General features: G+C 38.6%; 1 protein-coding gene across 1 annotated transcript; it reads right to left on the bottom strand.

The window, feature by feature from the left end:
• Positions 1-14,389: 14,389 nt before the first annotated feature.
• Positions 14,390-15,328, bottom strand: LOC146893007 (olfactory receptor 1468-like). The gene has a single exon (XM_085694346.2). It carries the CDS (start codon positions 15,326-15,328, stop codon positions 14,390-14,392), a length of 939 nt encoding a protein of 312 aa, XP_085550472.2.
• Positions 15,329-15,704: the final 376 nt, after the last annotated feature.

Raw genomic sequence — 15,704 nt, 5'->3', positions numbered from 1 at the left:
TACACCTTGGGAGTCTAAAATGTATATGATGGTTAATATATACATCAAGTGGTTTTAGCCCTGATGTAAATTTTGGACAATTGCTACTTGCTATGCAGACATTTTACAAATGTTAAAATCTGCACACTTTGAGTAAAACACTTCATATCATGGTGAACTTCATGCAATCAGATGAAAGACTTGGAGTAAAAAAAAAGACAGTTCACAGTAGAAAATTTTGCATCTTCTTCCTTAAGAACAAATCTATATAACCTCCACTCTTCTTGTAATCCCATATTCAAGATAGTTCCCCAAATATTGGCTTCAACAGCCTCCAGCATTATGCAGTCTGTATCCTAAGTCACATGTATGGGATCTCTCTCTCTCTCTCTCTCTCTCTCTCTCTCTCTCTCTCTCTCTCTCAAACACACACACACACACACACACACACACACACACACACTTGTAATTCTGTGATTCTGTACAACACTGGCTAATAATTCTGTCTTATGTCTCAAAGCTAAAAAGACAAAAAAAATCAAGAGATCTAAGCAACTTTCTGAAATGATACAACAAAATCTATCTGAGAGCATATTCACAGGCTGGCAATGTTCAATGCAACTGAATTCAGAGTTTGCACACTTAGACTTGTGCAATAGTATTAGAGACGGGGAAACCATGTATGAAAAATATCATGCACCATTTCAAGATTCTCTCCTTATGTATGCAAGGCTGGTCTCAAACATGCAGCACTCCTGTCTTTGCCTCCTGAGCACTGGGATTACAGGTATGCGCCACTATGCCCAGTTTCTGCTTCTCGTGCAAATGAGCAGCACCTTTGTGTTATGCAGGCATATGTGCGAAGATCAGAAACCAAAAAATCACTATCAACTGTTACCACTGATGGACAATGGATTTCATCCCTTCTTCAAGTGTTAAGCCCACAGTTCTCAACTTAAACAGCACATAAAATTCCCAAGGGATCTGTTTCTAACATTTAGTATACCTACATATCATCTTGGATACTGTAGAAATAGTAATTTTGATTGAGTGACTTTCATTACACATCTTACATGAACACTTAGATGATATTAATGTCTTCCTAGATGGACTGTACTTAGGAGTTATCACAGATGTTGCACTAAAACTCATATTTGTGAACCTGTGCACATAGAATTGATCATCATCTTGGGTAGGACATTGTTCAGAGTTTGCTAGGACCCCAGAGGGGATTGTATAGTAAACAATCATCCAGCATTACAGCAATGACCTCCATCTCACAGTGCTGCCCCATGTTGAAATAGTGTGAATTTGAGAGAAAACTACATAATGAGTAATTGTAATGAATGAATCAATATGAAAGTGATTATATGATGATCATGAAACAAATATTTGTACAGTATGGTGAAGTCTTGGGAGTAAGAGGAAAGGAAAATTTTTATCATACATGAAAAACTGCCCTGCATAATACTGGAAATTCATGTGGATTGACAGGAAGATACTATCTTATTTTCCTGACAATTTACTTAGCACTGATGCGGTTGAGGGAAAGTTCCTGGTTCAAAATCCTGCTTATCTTTCTTTTATTCATAGTCACAGAAACTACTGGCCTCTGTACTCATCACCTTTCTGCACCATTCCTACTCACATGTCCCTGCTACCATCACTGGGCCTTAGGGGCACTGTACCCCAGAGGAGTCCAGATTCTGCATAACCCATTAAAGACATAGTAATTATCCAGGACATTTAGAGGGCCAATTTACCTCAGGAATCTCTAGTAGAGACCAATTATAGTCATTGATCACTCGTTCCTACACATACAGAAAGGTAGAATTTAAAGAACAGCAATAAACAAAACAAACAGCAGCAGCAAAGCTAAAAGAGCATAGGAAGATGCACATTCCTTGTCTGTTCAGGTAATGAACATGGCTTTAATTTGACTGAATCCCACTTTGTTAGTGGGGAGGTAAAGGAAGGTAACTGGAAAACCTCATGAAATTATCAGGAGTTATTCTGTTTATTAATAATTTAAAGTATCTCATACAACAAATATTTACACAAGAAATCATTAGTAGTTTTTATACTTTGGGTTGGGAACCTAATCTTTGGTTGGAGGCCAACCCATCTCTCCAGCCAATCCAACAGTAGTTTTTACGTGGAGTGAGACAATAGAAAACCGCAAACACTTGAAAGGCTTCCAAGGACAGCATCTCAATTCAACATGGATACTTGCAAAAGGATTTATATATACAACATCCTAGAAAAATTTAAAATTCATCAGCTAAGTTACTCTGTGTGCAAACATGTAAGGAGGATAGGAACACATCAAGCAGATAGCATTTTTAATGTTTCCTCAAGCCAACAGAACAGCAGTTCGTTTTCCTATGTCTGTTCACACGTTTTGACTTTGTACCTCTCCATGAAAACCTTAATTATATCTACTATGACCATGACCCTAACCACTCTCCATATATGTGAGATAACTTCCTAATGCCTTGTTCTATGAATTCATTATTGATCATGGGGTCGTAGATGGTTCTTATAATGACTTCCTTCAAGATAGTTACTGAACTTAGAGTCATCAGTTGGATGAAGATCTGTACATAATAATGAAACACAAATTTTCAACCCCATCTTGATCTGATGGGGAAGCTCCTTCAGAAAAAATGGCCTTTGAGAGGCTAGACCAGGAACCAAAAGACCTGTGGAACAGCTCAACCAGAGAGGTGACAATCACATAAGCACTAAGAAAACCTCATAAGGAGTGTGGCAGGGTTCTGCTCTTGTCTTTGAAGAAAAATACTCATCTTCAAAAACTCAAGAGTCCCTGGACATTTGGATGCCTAAAGAGAAAAAGATAGCTATCTAGAAAGGATCACCAAACAAAGAGGAATATGACTTATGAGGACAGGTCATCTGCAGGGTAAAATTTCACTCTCTCTGTATATATATACTACCCAGTAAAATTATAGACTCATTTAAAAATAAAAGCTGGCCTTGGAGTTGGACAATGGCTATCCTTCTCTAAATCCTAGCATGTTGTTAAAAGAAAAATTTAAAGTATCTGTCTCATGTAAGGAACTATCTGGTATGGGATAGAAAGAAGAAAGATTTCAGAAAAATAGATTTACTTTTCTCCATACATGCTTTTGTCTATATTGTACCTTTCATTAAATATATGTGTATATAAACAATGTTTAAGTTTCCCACAATGAACAATAGATTTCCCTGTAGTAATCTTTAAAGTTTCCAGGATAGCTGAAATGGTACACTTTCTTACAGTGTTCTGGCCAAAACATCAATTACTCAGAGACCATTTGCAATTATACCAGACAATAATCTTGAAACTCATTTTTTGGTTTTGTTTTGTTTTTTGTTTGTTTTTTGTTTTTTGTTTTTTCAAGACAGGGTTTCTCTGTAGTGTTGGAGCCTGTCCTGGAACTATAATCTTGATACTTAACCATCATTTTAGTTTTACAGGATACCATAAAAATAACATCACCCCCATGACAGCTGGAAGTAATTTTAGAAGAAGATGGCCCCTCTCCCAACAAAGTTTGTCCTCAAGGATAGGGACATCATTTAGGGGTTGATTATTACTGGTGTAGGGTTGCAGTTTGGAGTGGAAATTATGTAGGCTTGGGGATCTCTTTGAAAAAAGTGGAAATTGATTGGGATAATAGGTAGAGTAGTGTGAGCTTATTCACACTAATAATAATAATAGTGAGAAATAGAGTAAATACTTGTGAGCTATTATTCATAGATAATTTACATTGGTATAGATTCTTATATATTGATACAAATCCAAATTATATTTGTTATATTAAATATGTCCCTATTTCTGTTTATAATATTTGTATATCTATTCAAAGTTTTTTGTCAAATTGTATGCATACATGTTTATACCTCTGTTTAAGGCATTTTGTATATTGATACAATTTTGAGATATATTTATCATATTGCATTATACATTTCTACCTCTGATCAAGATACTTACAAATTGTTTACATTTTGAGGTCACTGTCCTAATTTGCTGCACAGTTTTTCAAAGATTGTTAAACTAATATGGGTCAAATTAATATGTAAGAGTTAGCCAATAAGAAGCTAGAGCTAATGAGCCAAGCAGTAATTTAATTAATACAGTTTCTGTGTGATTATTTTGGGGCTGAGCAGCCGGGCAGCTGGAAACCAACAAGCAACTCTCTCTTCCAACAATTGTTTAATATTCTAGTATGACATCTTGGTCTTTAAATTATACAGGTATTAAGTATTATAGGTCAATAGTCATCCATGTTTGTCATACTTAGACTAATTTTGTTCTTTAGATACATAGAGATTGTATAGACAGGTAATTTTCAACCACTTCAAACAACTGTAGAATATGCCATTTAAATAACTTAGGATTCTGTTGACATGAAACACAATTGCTCCTGGCAGCATCGATCTATTCCCAAAACAATGTTAAACACAGAAGAAACTCCACTTAGAACTTGTTTTCTTCTTGACAAAACTGCCCTTTGGGTAAGGAACTGCCCATGCCTCAACTACTGACAAAATGCATGGTCTCTGGACTAGACAAACAGGATACCAAAAAAAAAGACTGCCAAACCTTGCCGAAACAGGGTAAGACAGTTTTGAAAATCTTCCTGCCTCTAACTGTCAGTTACTCTAGGCCTTAGCCAAAGTTGCAAATGAGACTTTGGATGACTGCCCAAGTAGCCAGTTGTCTCTGACATCTACTGCACATTTTGGAAGCATCTTGATTGTACTTCCTGACTACTCAAGTAATAGTATCTCCCTTCTCAGACCTTCAATGGGGTTAAAAATTAGAAGATAGTCATAGTTATTTTCCTCTTGTGATTTGGCCGAGTCATTTCTAATACAAGACTTAAACTCTTTAGGATAAAATAATTATTGAAACATCTAACATTTGTTTCTTGCTTCATATTGTTTATACTGATTGTAATCTAATTTTTATACTTGATATTTGTTCTTACTATATATAGTTTTGTATTAGGCTTGAAACTCTCTTATTTAGACAAATGGGAAAGGTGATAGGGAATGTCCTTCAGCCAACAGCCTTTGAGAGACTGGACCAGGTCAGGTGTGGCCTTGGATACCAAAAAGCCTGCAGGGAACCACCCTCTTGCTCTCTCTCCCAACTTGTGACACCAGAATCTTTGATTCTGTTCCTGTTTCCTCCTTATGATCTGTGAATTCCCTTTTAGTAAAGAACGCCTTAGAATGCCCTATTTGGAGCTAGTGTGGGATTATTTGATTCATGTTCCCCTTTCCCCCATCTGACGCGTTCCACTTCATTGATCCTTCTTGGTTTAACCTTATTGGGCTCTTAGAGATGATTAAATTAGTGCAAATATACTACATGTGATCTAACAATGTGCCCAGGATTTAGACACAGTGTTGCATGTCCTTGTTATATAGACAAACCACATTTTGGTTGTGAAACAATTGGTTTCAGTTACTCCAAGAAAAAATAATGCATCTACTTTCAGTGTTCTGGTTCATGTGAGATGCAAAAGTGGTTGGATAATAGGTTCAAGTTCCAATTCAATCAGCCCTGAGTACTGTGATGTTCACTTACATAAATAGAATTAAATAGCCTTAGTACTTTCATGTTATTCAAAGCAATCTACATTGCATTTTTACAACCCTTAATTTCCCAAAGAACTCCTGTGCCAATTCACACATATGCTCACCTCCAACCATCTGCATGCAATTCCACTGTACTTTATGTTTGTACAGATTTTCTATTCTTCATATTTCATATGAATATAAGCTCTTTATGGATGGATTTTCTCTATTAGCATGTTTTCAAAGTATATCTGTGTAGTTCTATGTGCCAATAATTGTTTTATTGTTGATTAATATGGCATTGTACAGATACACATTGGTAATTTACTTAATCATTGGTTGGTGAATCTTTCCACTTGGGTACAATGATAAGTATAGCATCTGTGAATGTTAATGTACAAGCATTTGTTTGAATCAATTCTTGTACATATGTACCTAGTCTTATAGTAAGTGCATATTAAAGGGGTTTTCCCTTTTTTATTTTAAACTTACTTTAAAATAAAAACTATTCTTATTTATAACAGCCTATATGTAGTTGGATTCTATTTGGTATTTTCATTTTCATTTAGTTTTGTTAACCATCTGCTCAAACCCTTCTTTACTCCATTTCTCTGTCTCCCATTTCTGCTTTGAACTTGCTGTAACTCAGTATTAACTCTTATATTTTTATACTACATGTATTGTATTCTGCTTTCTTTCTACATATCTCTCTTAAGGTCTCTGTTTTCCCCTCTTTTGAGTCATTCTTTAGTGTTCTTTCCTCTATACACAAGTCCACATAAATAAAAATATATAATAATTATCAATGTGGCTGGAGAGATGGCTCAGTGGTTAAGAGTATTTCCTGTTCCTGCAGAGGATACAGATTCCTTTTCCAGCACCAATGGGGCAGCTCACAACCATTGCAATTCTAATTCAAGGAGATCCAATATCCTCTTCTGTCCTCTAAGGGCACCAGGCATGCATTTGTTAAACTATTTATATATGTATGAGCAAAAATTCTTATATGCATAAAATAAAGAAAATATTTTTCAAATTACTGATCAGAATTATGCTGGTTTAGTAAAATGAAAACTATTCATTTTTCTCCAAAATCCTTGACTTCACAAACCCTGATTGGTTAGCCCCACAGATGCAGCTACAAGACAATTCACACTTGAATAAAATCCATTATACGTGGGTCCAAATTTTTACTTTTCATTCATCACCAATAAACACCTAAGAAGATTCAATTTCCTTGCTGTGGGAAGCAGAGCATCAGTGAGAACAGGCATGCAACTATCCCGAGAGAGGATGTGAATACTTAGGACATATGATCATGGGTACTAGAGAATATGGTAATTCTATTATGGCTTTTATTAAGAAACCCCCATAGTGATTCACATATTGACTGCAACTGTATACACTGTTGTCAAGAGCAAGAGGGAATAAGGGTCCCTTTCCAATGTTTAGTGACGTTTGTTTTCTTGATGATGGCCTTTCTTACTGGAGTGAAATTAAAGTAGTTTTCATTTTTATTGCCCTGGTCATGAGGGATGTGGAGTACTTTAAAGGGTGTATATTGGTCATTTGCATGGCTTCAGAACTCTCCATGTAGTTTCTTCTGCCCGTTTATATTGGGTTTCTTGTTTTCTTGTTCTTTAGATTTTGAGTTCTTTGTATATTCTGGATATTTATCTTCTGTCAGATGTGCACCTGCCAAAGATTTTCTCACATTTTAAAGGCTATTTATTCATACAGATCATTCTTCCCTTTGCTGTGCTGAAGTATTTTTATTTCATAGTATCACATTTATTGACTGTTGTCATTAGTTACTGAACAATTGGAGAAAACTTCAGAGTGTCTGTACATAGTCTCATTTCTTGTACCATTTTTTCCTGCTCTGTCCTCTAAAAGAACATTTTCAGAGTTTCAAGCCTAGTGTTTGTCTTTGATCCATTTAGATTTATTTATTTATTTATTCATTCATTCATTCATTCATTCATTCATTTGGTTGGTTTTTTATTTATTATTTTTAAATTTTTTTATTTTACATTCCAACCACAGTTATTCTTCCCACCTATACTCTCACCAAAAGAACCAATAATCCAATTTAAAAAGTAGGGTATAGACATAAACAGAGAACTCTCAACAGAGGAATATAAAAGAACTGAAAGACACTTAAGGAAATGTTCAACATCCTTAGTCATCAGAGAAATGCAAATCAAAACAACTTTGAGATTGCATCTTACACCTGTAATGATTGCCAAGATCAAAATCACTGATGACAACTTATGATAGAGAGAATATGGGGTAAAGGGAATACTCCTGCTTTGCTGGTGGGAGTACAAACTGATACAGCCCCTTTGGATATCAGTATGGCGATTTTTCAGAAAATTAGGGAATAATCTTCCTCAAGACCCAGCATTACCACTTTTGAGTATATACTCAAATGATTCTCAATTGTACCACAAGGGCATGTGCTCAACTATGTTCTTTAAAGCACTGTTTGTCATAGTAAGAACCTGGAAACAACCTAAATGCCTCTTGACTGAAGAATGGATAAGAAAATTGTGGTAATTTTCACAATGGAGTACTACACAGCAGAGAAAAATTATGACATCTTGAAATTTGCAGACAAATGGATGGATCTAGAAAACATCATATTGAGTGAGGTAACCCAGATCTATAAAGACAAATATAATATGTACTCACTTATAAGTGGTTTTTAGACAAAAAGCAAAGAAAAACAGCCTACAATTCACAATCCCAGAGAACCAAGACAACAATGAGGACCCTAAGAAAGACATACATGGATCTAATCTACATGGGAAGAAAAAGACAAGATCTCATGAATAAATTGGGAGTATGAGGACCATGGTAGAGGGTTGAATGAGAGGGGAGTAGAAAGGAGGGAAGCAGAGAAAAAATGTATAGCTCAATAAAATCAATTTTTAAAAATTTCATTTTACATTCCAACCACAGTTGTCCCCTCTCACCTATACTCATCCCAACTCATCCCCATTCACTTCTCCCAAAGGGTAAGGGATCCAAAGGGGAGTCAACAAAGCCTGGTCCATTAAGTTGAGGCTGAACCAAGCCCCTCTCTGCTGTATTAAAACTGAGCATGGCATCCCATCATAGAGAATGAGATCCAATAAGCAGCTCATGCATGAAGAATAGATCCTGGTTCTACTGCCAGGGGCCCCTTCGATAGACCAAGCTACGCAACTGTCTCCCATATGAAGAGTGCTTAGTTTGGTCCCATTGAGGCTAGTTTTAAGGGTATATATTACTGGGAGCATTTGTAACAAAAGAATGTGGTGAGAACTCCTTCAGCCAATAGCCTTTTAGATACCAGGCCACTTGGGCATGGTCTCTAATACTATAAATGTAGACATAAAGTTTGTGTGGCCTCTCTCTCTCTCTCTCTCTTGACTGCTGGATTCAGTTCCTGTTCCCCTCTCATGCAGAGGACTGAGATCTGTGAGTCTACACCTAAATAAAGAACCCTTTATTATGCTCAATTCTGAGCTGGTCTGGGACTACTTGATAGTGTCCATCTACAAAAGAATAAAGAAACATGTATAGACAGAAACTGTTGTGAGTAGACTTCTTAACTCTAGGATTCTAACCTCTTGACTTTAGTCCCTTTCACTTATTCTGGTGTCTTTAATTGAATGAACCCTGAGAGGGGTTGAACTCTTAGGGACTCTGTTAGATTCTGTAGGTTTTCTTGTGGTGTCCCTGACCCTTCTGGCTCTTGCAATCCTTCCTTGCTCTCTTCAGAGAATTCCCTAACCTCTTCCTCAAGTTTGGATGTGGATCTCTGCAACTGTTTCCATCAGTTGCTGAGTGAAGTATATCTAATGAAAATTGGGCTAGGCACCAATCTATGAGTATAGTAGAATATCATTAGGAATCATTTCATTGACTATGTTGTCATTCATGTTTGGCCCTATCCTAAATCTCTAGGGTCTCCAGGCTCTGGGTCTTGACCTTCAAACTGTTTCAGGAATAAGTTCCCTCTCATCATATGGATCTCAAGCAGGACCATTTATTAATTGGCCATTTCTACAATTTCTGTGCCACCTTTACCCAAGCACATCTTGAAGGCAGTACAAAACGTAGTCGAAGGTTTTATGACTGGGTTGATATAATTTGTATCATATTAAGAAGTGGGAGCTAGTTTCATTCTTCCAAATGTAGATATTCAGTTCCTCAGCAGCATTTATTACAGACTCTTGTCTCCTTGTAAGCATTTTTGGAATCTCTGTCAAATATTAGGTGTCTGTATCTTCAGGGGTTTATACCCATACCTTTGTACTGATCTATTGATGCTGTTATTGCTGGCATAACTCTGAAATGTAGCAGAAACCAGGAATGGTGGTATCCTCAATCGTGTTTATTTACTATTATTTTTGAAGAATACACTGATTTACTTGGATATCCAAGATTTTCTGTGCTCCCATACAAATGTTGTTTCTTTTTTACTTTAGTGTGGAGAATCAGCAGGTTTTGTAGGGGTTGTAATGAACCTGTATATTGCTTTCATAAGACATCCATTTTCTCAGTATTAATTCTTTTAACTCATGAGCACAGGAAGTCTTTCTATATACTTGTCTTTTTGCAATTTCTATTTTCAGTCTTCTAAAGGATTTATAATAGAGGTCTTTGACTTCTTTGTTTATGTTTCTGTTTTCACTTCATTTTTAGAGAACTTTATGCATAAGTACTGTGCTTACATCACTTTTACTTCTTTCTTTCTCTAACTCTTCCCTTATATTTCTACTCCCTTCCAAATTTATGACCAATTCTTCTTTAATTATTATTGTTTCACACACACACAGCACTATACTATATCTAGTGTTGCTAGTATGCATGTGTATTTGGGGATGACCACTTTGCATTGGATAACATATCAGGGAACTGGAACCTGAAGAAAACTGATTCTCCTTCATACAGCAGCTGTTATTGCCATTTAATTAATCAACATGATTTCTGTTGTATTTTAAATCCACTGAGGGGTTGAGAGGTCATGGGTGCTGCCTTGCTGTCATGTCCAGAAGACACTATCTTGCAGCAAGGTACTGAAATTCTGGTTTTTAAACTTTTTGTCCCCTCTTCCAAGATGGTGCCCTGCCTTTGATATAGTGGTTACATAAAAGATGGAGCAATTGGGACTGTGGACACACAACAGTCACAAGTTCTCTGAATTTTGGCCAGTTTTAAATCTCTTCATCTGTTGCCAAAATAAAAAGGTTCTTTGATGAGACCTGAGAGCTACAATTATCTCTGTGTGTAAGAACACAATTAACTATTCTGTTTAAAGAAACGGGGCAGCAACTCTGTGCCCATGCCTGGTGTCTGGTACAGGCAGGACTCAACCAGCACCAGGCAGTCAGGAGCCATTATGGTGAATAAGCACTGGGTGGGAAAATAGAAGAGAGGAGAGAGACAGAATGTTTAATAGACTGGGAAGAAAAGTAGATCTGAAGAAGGGGGGGTGGTGAAGAACAGGCTGATGTGAATGACCTGCTGGCCACTCAATTCCAAGGTGATATTTGGGCCTTATTACTAAGGGTCAAGTCTTGGATGTCTATGGCTCTTATCACCACTGAGGGCAATGTAGAGGCTTGTAGTCTAGGCTGCCACCTGGGGCCATGTTGGTATCCATGGGCTATGCTTCCTTGGGGATCATGCTGATCTGAGTTGCCAGTGCTGTCATCAGGAGCCATGCTGACACCCAGGCTTGGACTGCTGCTGAGGACCATGTCTAGATCCATAGTCCTACCACAGACTGGGTCTGTGTTGATGTCTGTGGCTCATGTTGCTACTAAAGGTCATGCAGATACCCAGCGTCTAGTCTGTAACCTCTGGCCATGTGAGTGTCCAAGGGATATGCTGCTGACAGGCCCATGCTGATATGAGTGGCTTGCAATGTCTTCTGGGGTTATGGTGTCATTGGGCCAGGGCTACTGCTAAGGTCCATGTCTGGGTCCACAGCCCTATAGCAGCCATGGTCTAAGTTGACGTCCATGTCCATGGTTCTTGTTACCACCCAGGGCGATGAGGATGACTGGGGTCTGGTCAACCACCTGAGACCATGTCAGTATCTGAAGGCCATGTTGCCATCATGGAAATCCTGATCTAGGTGATTTGAGCTGCCACCAGGGTCATAGTGACATCCGGGTCTTACCTGCTGCTAATAGCTTTATCTGGGTCTATGGTCCTGCTGCAGCTGGAGACTGTTGATGTCCATGGCCTGTGTTACCACAGAGAGTCATAGGAACCATCCATGCCTGTTGAACTCTGAGTGTCATTTTAAGTTGGCCCTGTCCTTCACTGGCCCTGCCCTTCGCTGTATACTGTTATCAGGAGACCTGGTCTTGCTACTCAGGGAAGAGTTGCTCCCCGCTCTTCAAAAAAAATGACTCCACCCCTCACCAGTCTACACTTTGCCTGGGATCACACCAGAGCTGACCCTGTTGTCAGGGATACAGGAGAGCTAGCCCCAAGGGAGTGAGAGGAAAGATGACACTGTCCCCCTCATCTGACATAGGGTGGAGTGGATGAGAAAAAGATGCCTTCCCCTCCTCACCTTATCCATTACCACCTGAAGCAGCTGAGAGAGCTGGCCCCAGGGTCAGGAGAGTGGGAGCACCAGCCCTGCAACAACTGCACCAACCTGCACCAACTGCAATATACAAGAGATTAGAGTTGACCCTGTTGTCAGAGCTTCCATGAGCCAGCCCAGAGGGTGTGAGAGCAGAAGTGCTGCTCCCTCCCCCGCCATCTATGCCATCTACAGCAACTGGAAGAAAGGGCCTTGCACCTCACCTGGGCAAACAGAGCTGGTCCTGGTGGTGTGAGTGTGGATGAGTCAAAGTGGTGAGAGAAGGAGAGCGGGGACTGCGCCTTGCTTCAAGCTGCATTGAGTGAACTAGCTGAGGCAGTGCTGAAGAGCTCATCTGGGTAGTGGCCATGAGGGAAAGCTAGGGCTGACCAACCAAGCTACCACCCAGACCCAGAACTAGGGCTATGAATTAGTCCACCCCAACTCCACCTCATCCTTGAACTGTTGGAGCCTGTGAAGGGGACGAAACTATAGATCCAAAATTGCAGGATCTCTATGACCCAAGACAACAGCAGGATATCCAAGAGGAGCCCCAGTAAGAGTGTAAAAGGAGCAGTGGGCCGCTTCCCGCCGCCCGCCTCCCAGCTAGCTTTACCACTGAAGTAATTATATGGAAACTGTATTCTTTTAAACGCTGTTTGGCCCATTATCTGTAGCCTCTTATTAGCTAACTCTTACATATTGATCTAACCCATTTCTAATAATCTGTGTAGCACCACGAGGTGGTGGCTTACCAGGAGGATTCTAACCTGCAGCTGTCTCGGAGAGGAGAACCATGGTGACTGCTTCATTGCCTTCTTCCTCCTAGCATTCTGTTCTACTCCACCTATCTAAGTTGCTGTCCTATCAAAAGCCAAGGCAGTTTCTTTATTAACCAATGAAAGTAACACATAGACAGTTAACCCTCCTCCATCATAAGAGCCCATTATTATTAGTGTGGCAAAAGCCAGAGGCCTCAAAGAAGATCAATAACACAGCATTGAACACTTACAAGTAAAGATGAGTGTACTAAAGGGTAAAGTGTGTGACTCAACAGGTCACACTACAGCTTCCACAACGAGATTCTTCCCCCTTTTTCCTGTTTGGTTTTGGTTTTAGTTTTTCTGTTAAATTTTGTTTTGTTTAGGAGGGGTTGGAAGGGCAGATGTGAGGGGATGGAGAAATAAGTGGGATCAGGATGCATGATAGAAAATCCATGAAAAAAAATCAATAAAAGTTAAAAGAATTTTTAAGATGTCAGTATTGGATTGCTTTTAGCATCTATGACTGGCTAAGTTTTAAGGAACCGGGCTTGAATTTCTTCCTATTAATAAAAATGTAAATGTAATTAAAGAGCTGTTGGTTACTCTTAGGATAAAAGTGTCACTATTGCATCACTAAAACACATTGTGTTGCTTCTCACTGGAGTGGTTCACAAACTTTTAGTGGAGTATGACTATTGATTGCCATTCTCCCCCGACATCTTGCACAGTACCTTCCAATACTACAAGAGTTAGTACCCAAGGAGGGGGATTCTGAGTCAGTTCTAGCTCAATTCTTCAAAGCCTTATGACTGAAATATGTGGTGTCTTCAGCAATGGATCTTATCTTCAAGGTCTAGGAGGAAACCAAGGACAAAGAAAATAACCTGTATTGTTTTGGGAGCCTCTTGCCCTCAGTTAATCAACAACTTGAAAGCGGGTTTCCCATGTCTAGCATTGAAATTTTTGGTACGTAGTCTGTGATTCTAGTGAGGAACATTATCATACAATTATGCAAAACTACATTTTAAAATATACATATACATACTCATATTCACTATATATGCATTTATAAATATGATTAAGAACTAAGGTGCTTGCCTATGGCCTTTTCAAGCATCCTGAGTATAATTTATCTCTGTTTTATCCCTCTTTCTTGTGTTATCCTCTTCCCTCCCCAGTTAAAATCCTCCCCCTGGTTTTCCCTTCCCCCACTTCATAGCACCTGTGCCTTACTATTCCAGAAAATATCTGGAGCAAATGCTGGTGAGGAGGAAGATATAGACAGATGTCAAAGGCATTTCTTCTTTTCTTGACTACTCTAATAAACTTCCTCTCTTTTTTTGAATTGTACAGTTGCATGGCATACCCTTTCCTGTACATAATGAAGGACAACATCTGACAAAAATATTAGTACCAGTATATTTATGTCATAAAATGATAAAAATTCCACACGCTATCATTACAAAGAGATTTTCCTATTGCAGATAACTCTTACTAGAGCCTGCTTTATGTCTCTATTCCTCAGGCTGTAAATAAAAGGGTTAAGCATGGGAGTGACCACTGTGAACATCATAGCCATGGTAGTTTCTTTTACAGTTGAGTTATTAGCTGATGGACAGAAATAGAGACCAAAAATTGTACCATAGAACAGAGACACTACAGAAAGGTGGGAACCACAGGTAGAAAAGACCTTGTGGATGCCCTTGGCAGAAGAAACCTTGAGAATGGAGGATACAATCCTTGCATAAGACAAAACAATGAGTAAGAAGGGTACAATAATGATGGGCCCTCCCGTGATAAATATCATCAACTCATTAACGGAAGTATCTGAGCAGGCCAACTTCAGGAGTGCAGATATGTCACAGAAAAAGTGGGGGATCACATTGCTCTCACAAAAAGACAATCTAGCCACAAGTAAGGTGTGCATCATGGAATCAAATATGGTTAGCATCCACAATGGCATCAATAAACTAGCACAGAACTTAGGGTTCATGATACTGGTGTAATGAAGGGGGAAGCAGATGGCCACATAGCGGTCATAGGCCATGGCCACTAGAAGCAAGCTCTCCATATCTCCAAACGCCATTAAAAAGTACATTTGTGTCAGACAATCTGCATAGGGTATGGTTAGGTCCTGGCTCTGCATGTTTTGTAGCAATTTGGGCATTGTGACAGAGGAGAAGCAGAGGTCAGAGAAGGACAAGTTGCCGAGAAACAAGTACATGGGTGTGTGGAGATGGGAGTCCAGTAGAATGAGGGTGATGATGATGAGGTTTCCCAGGACAGTGGTGAGGTACATGGACAGGAACAGGGCATAGAACAGATGTTGGTGCTCTAGGGGGATGGGCAGGCCCAGGAGGAGGAACTGGGAGATGATAGTTTGGTTGTTCCGACTCATGATCTGTCTCCAAAGACTTTAAGAAAAATAATTAAAAGTTATGAAATCTTTTAATGTTTGAATATATATGAGATTATAGACCAGTTTTATTCTTTTCTCATTTCTTTACTTTTGAATTAATTTTTCTTTAGTTTTTATATTATTTAATTTTTACAATTTTTCCTTCACTATACAATGTAATAATCTTGATTGCTTAACTGTTTCACTTGTCCTTGGTATATGCTTCTGAAACCTACCAGTCTATCTCCATTACATAAGAAAAACAAACATTTCTGTTACACACATGGCATTTTGCAAGTTCTACAGTAGTTAATCTTACTCTCACCAAAATAATTCAAAATAATTGCAATCTCTACATCAAAATATATTCAATTAT

This window comes from Myodes glareolus, chromosome 9 (assembly GCF_982192425.1).
Source record: "Myodes glareolus chromosome 9, mMyoGla1.1, whole genome shotgun sequence".
Classification (NCBI taxonomy): Eukaryota; Metazoa; Chordata; class Mammalia; order Rodentia; family Cricetidae; genus Myodes; species Myodes glareolus.
The sequence above is the reverse complement of the archived record's forward strand: the minus strand, read 5'-3'. Positions and strand labels throughout refer to the sequence as shown.

Coding starts and splice junctions, on each gene's coding strand:
- LOC146893007 (XM_085694346.2), bottom strand. CDS start 15,328: ATGAGTCGGAACAACCAAACTATCATCTCCCAGTTCCTCCTCCTGGGC.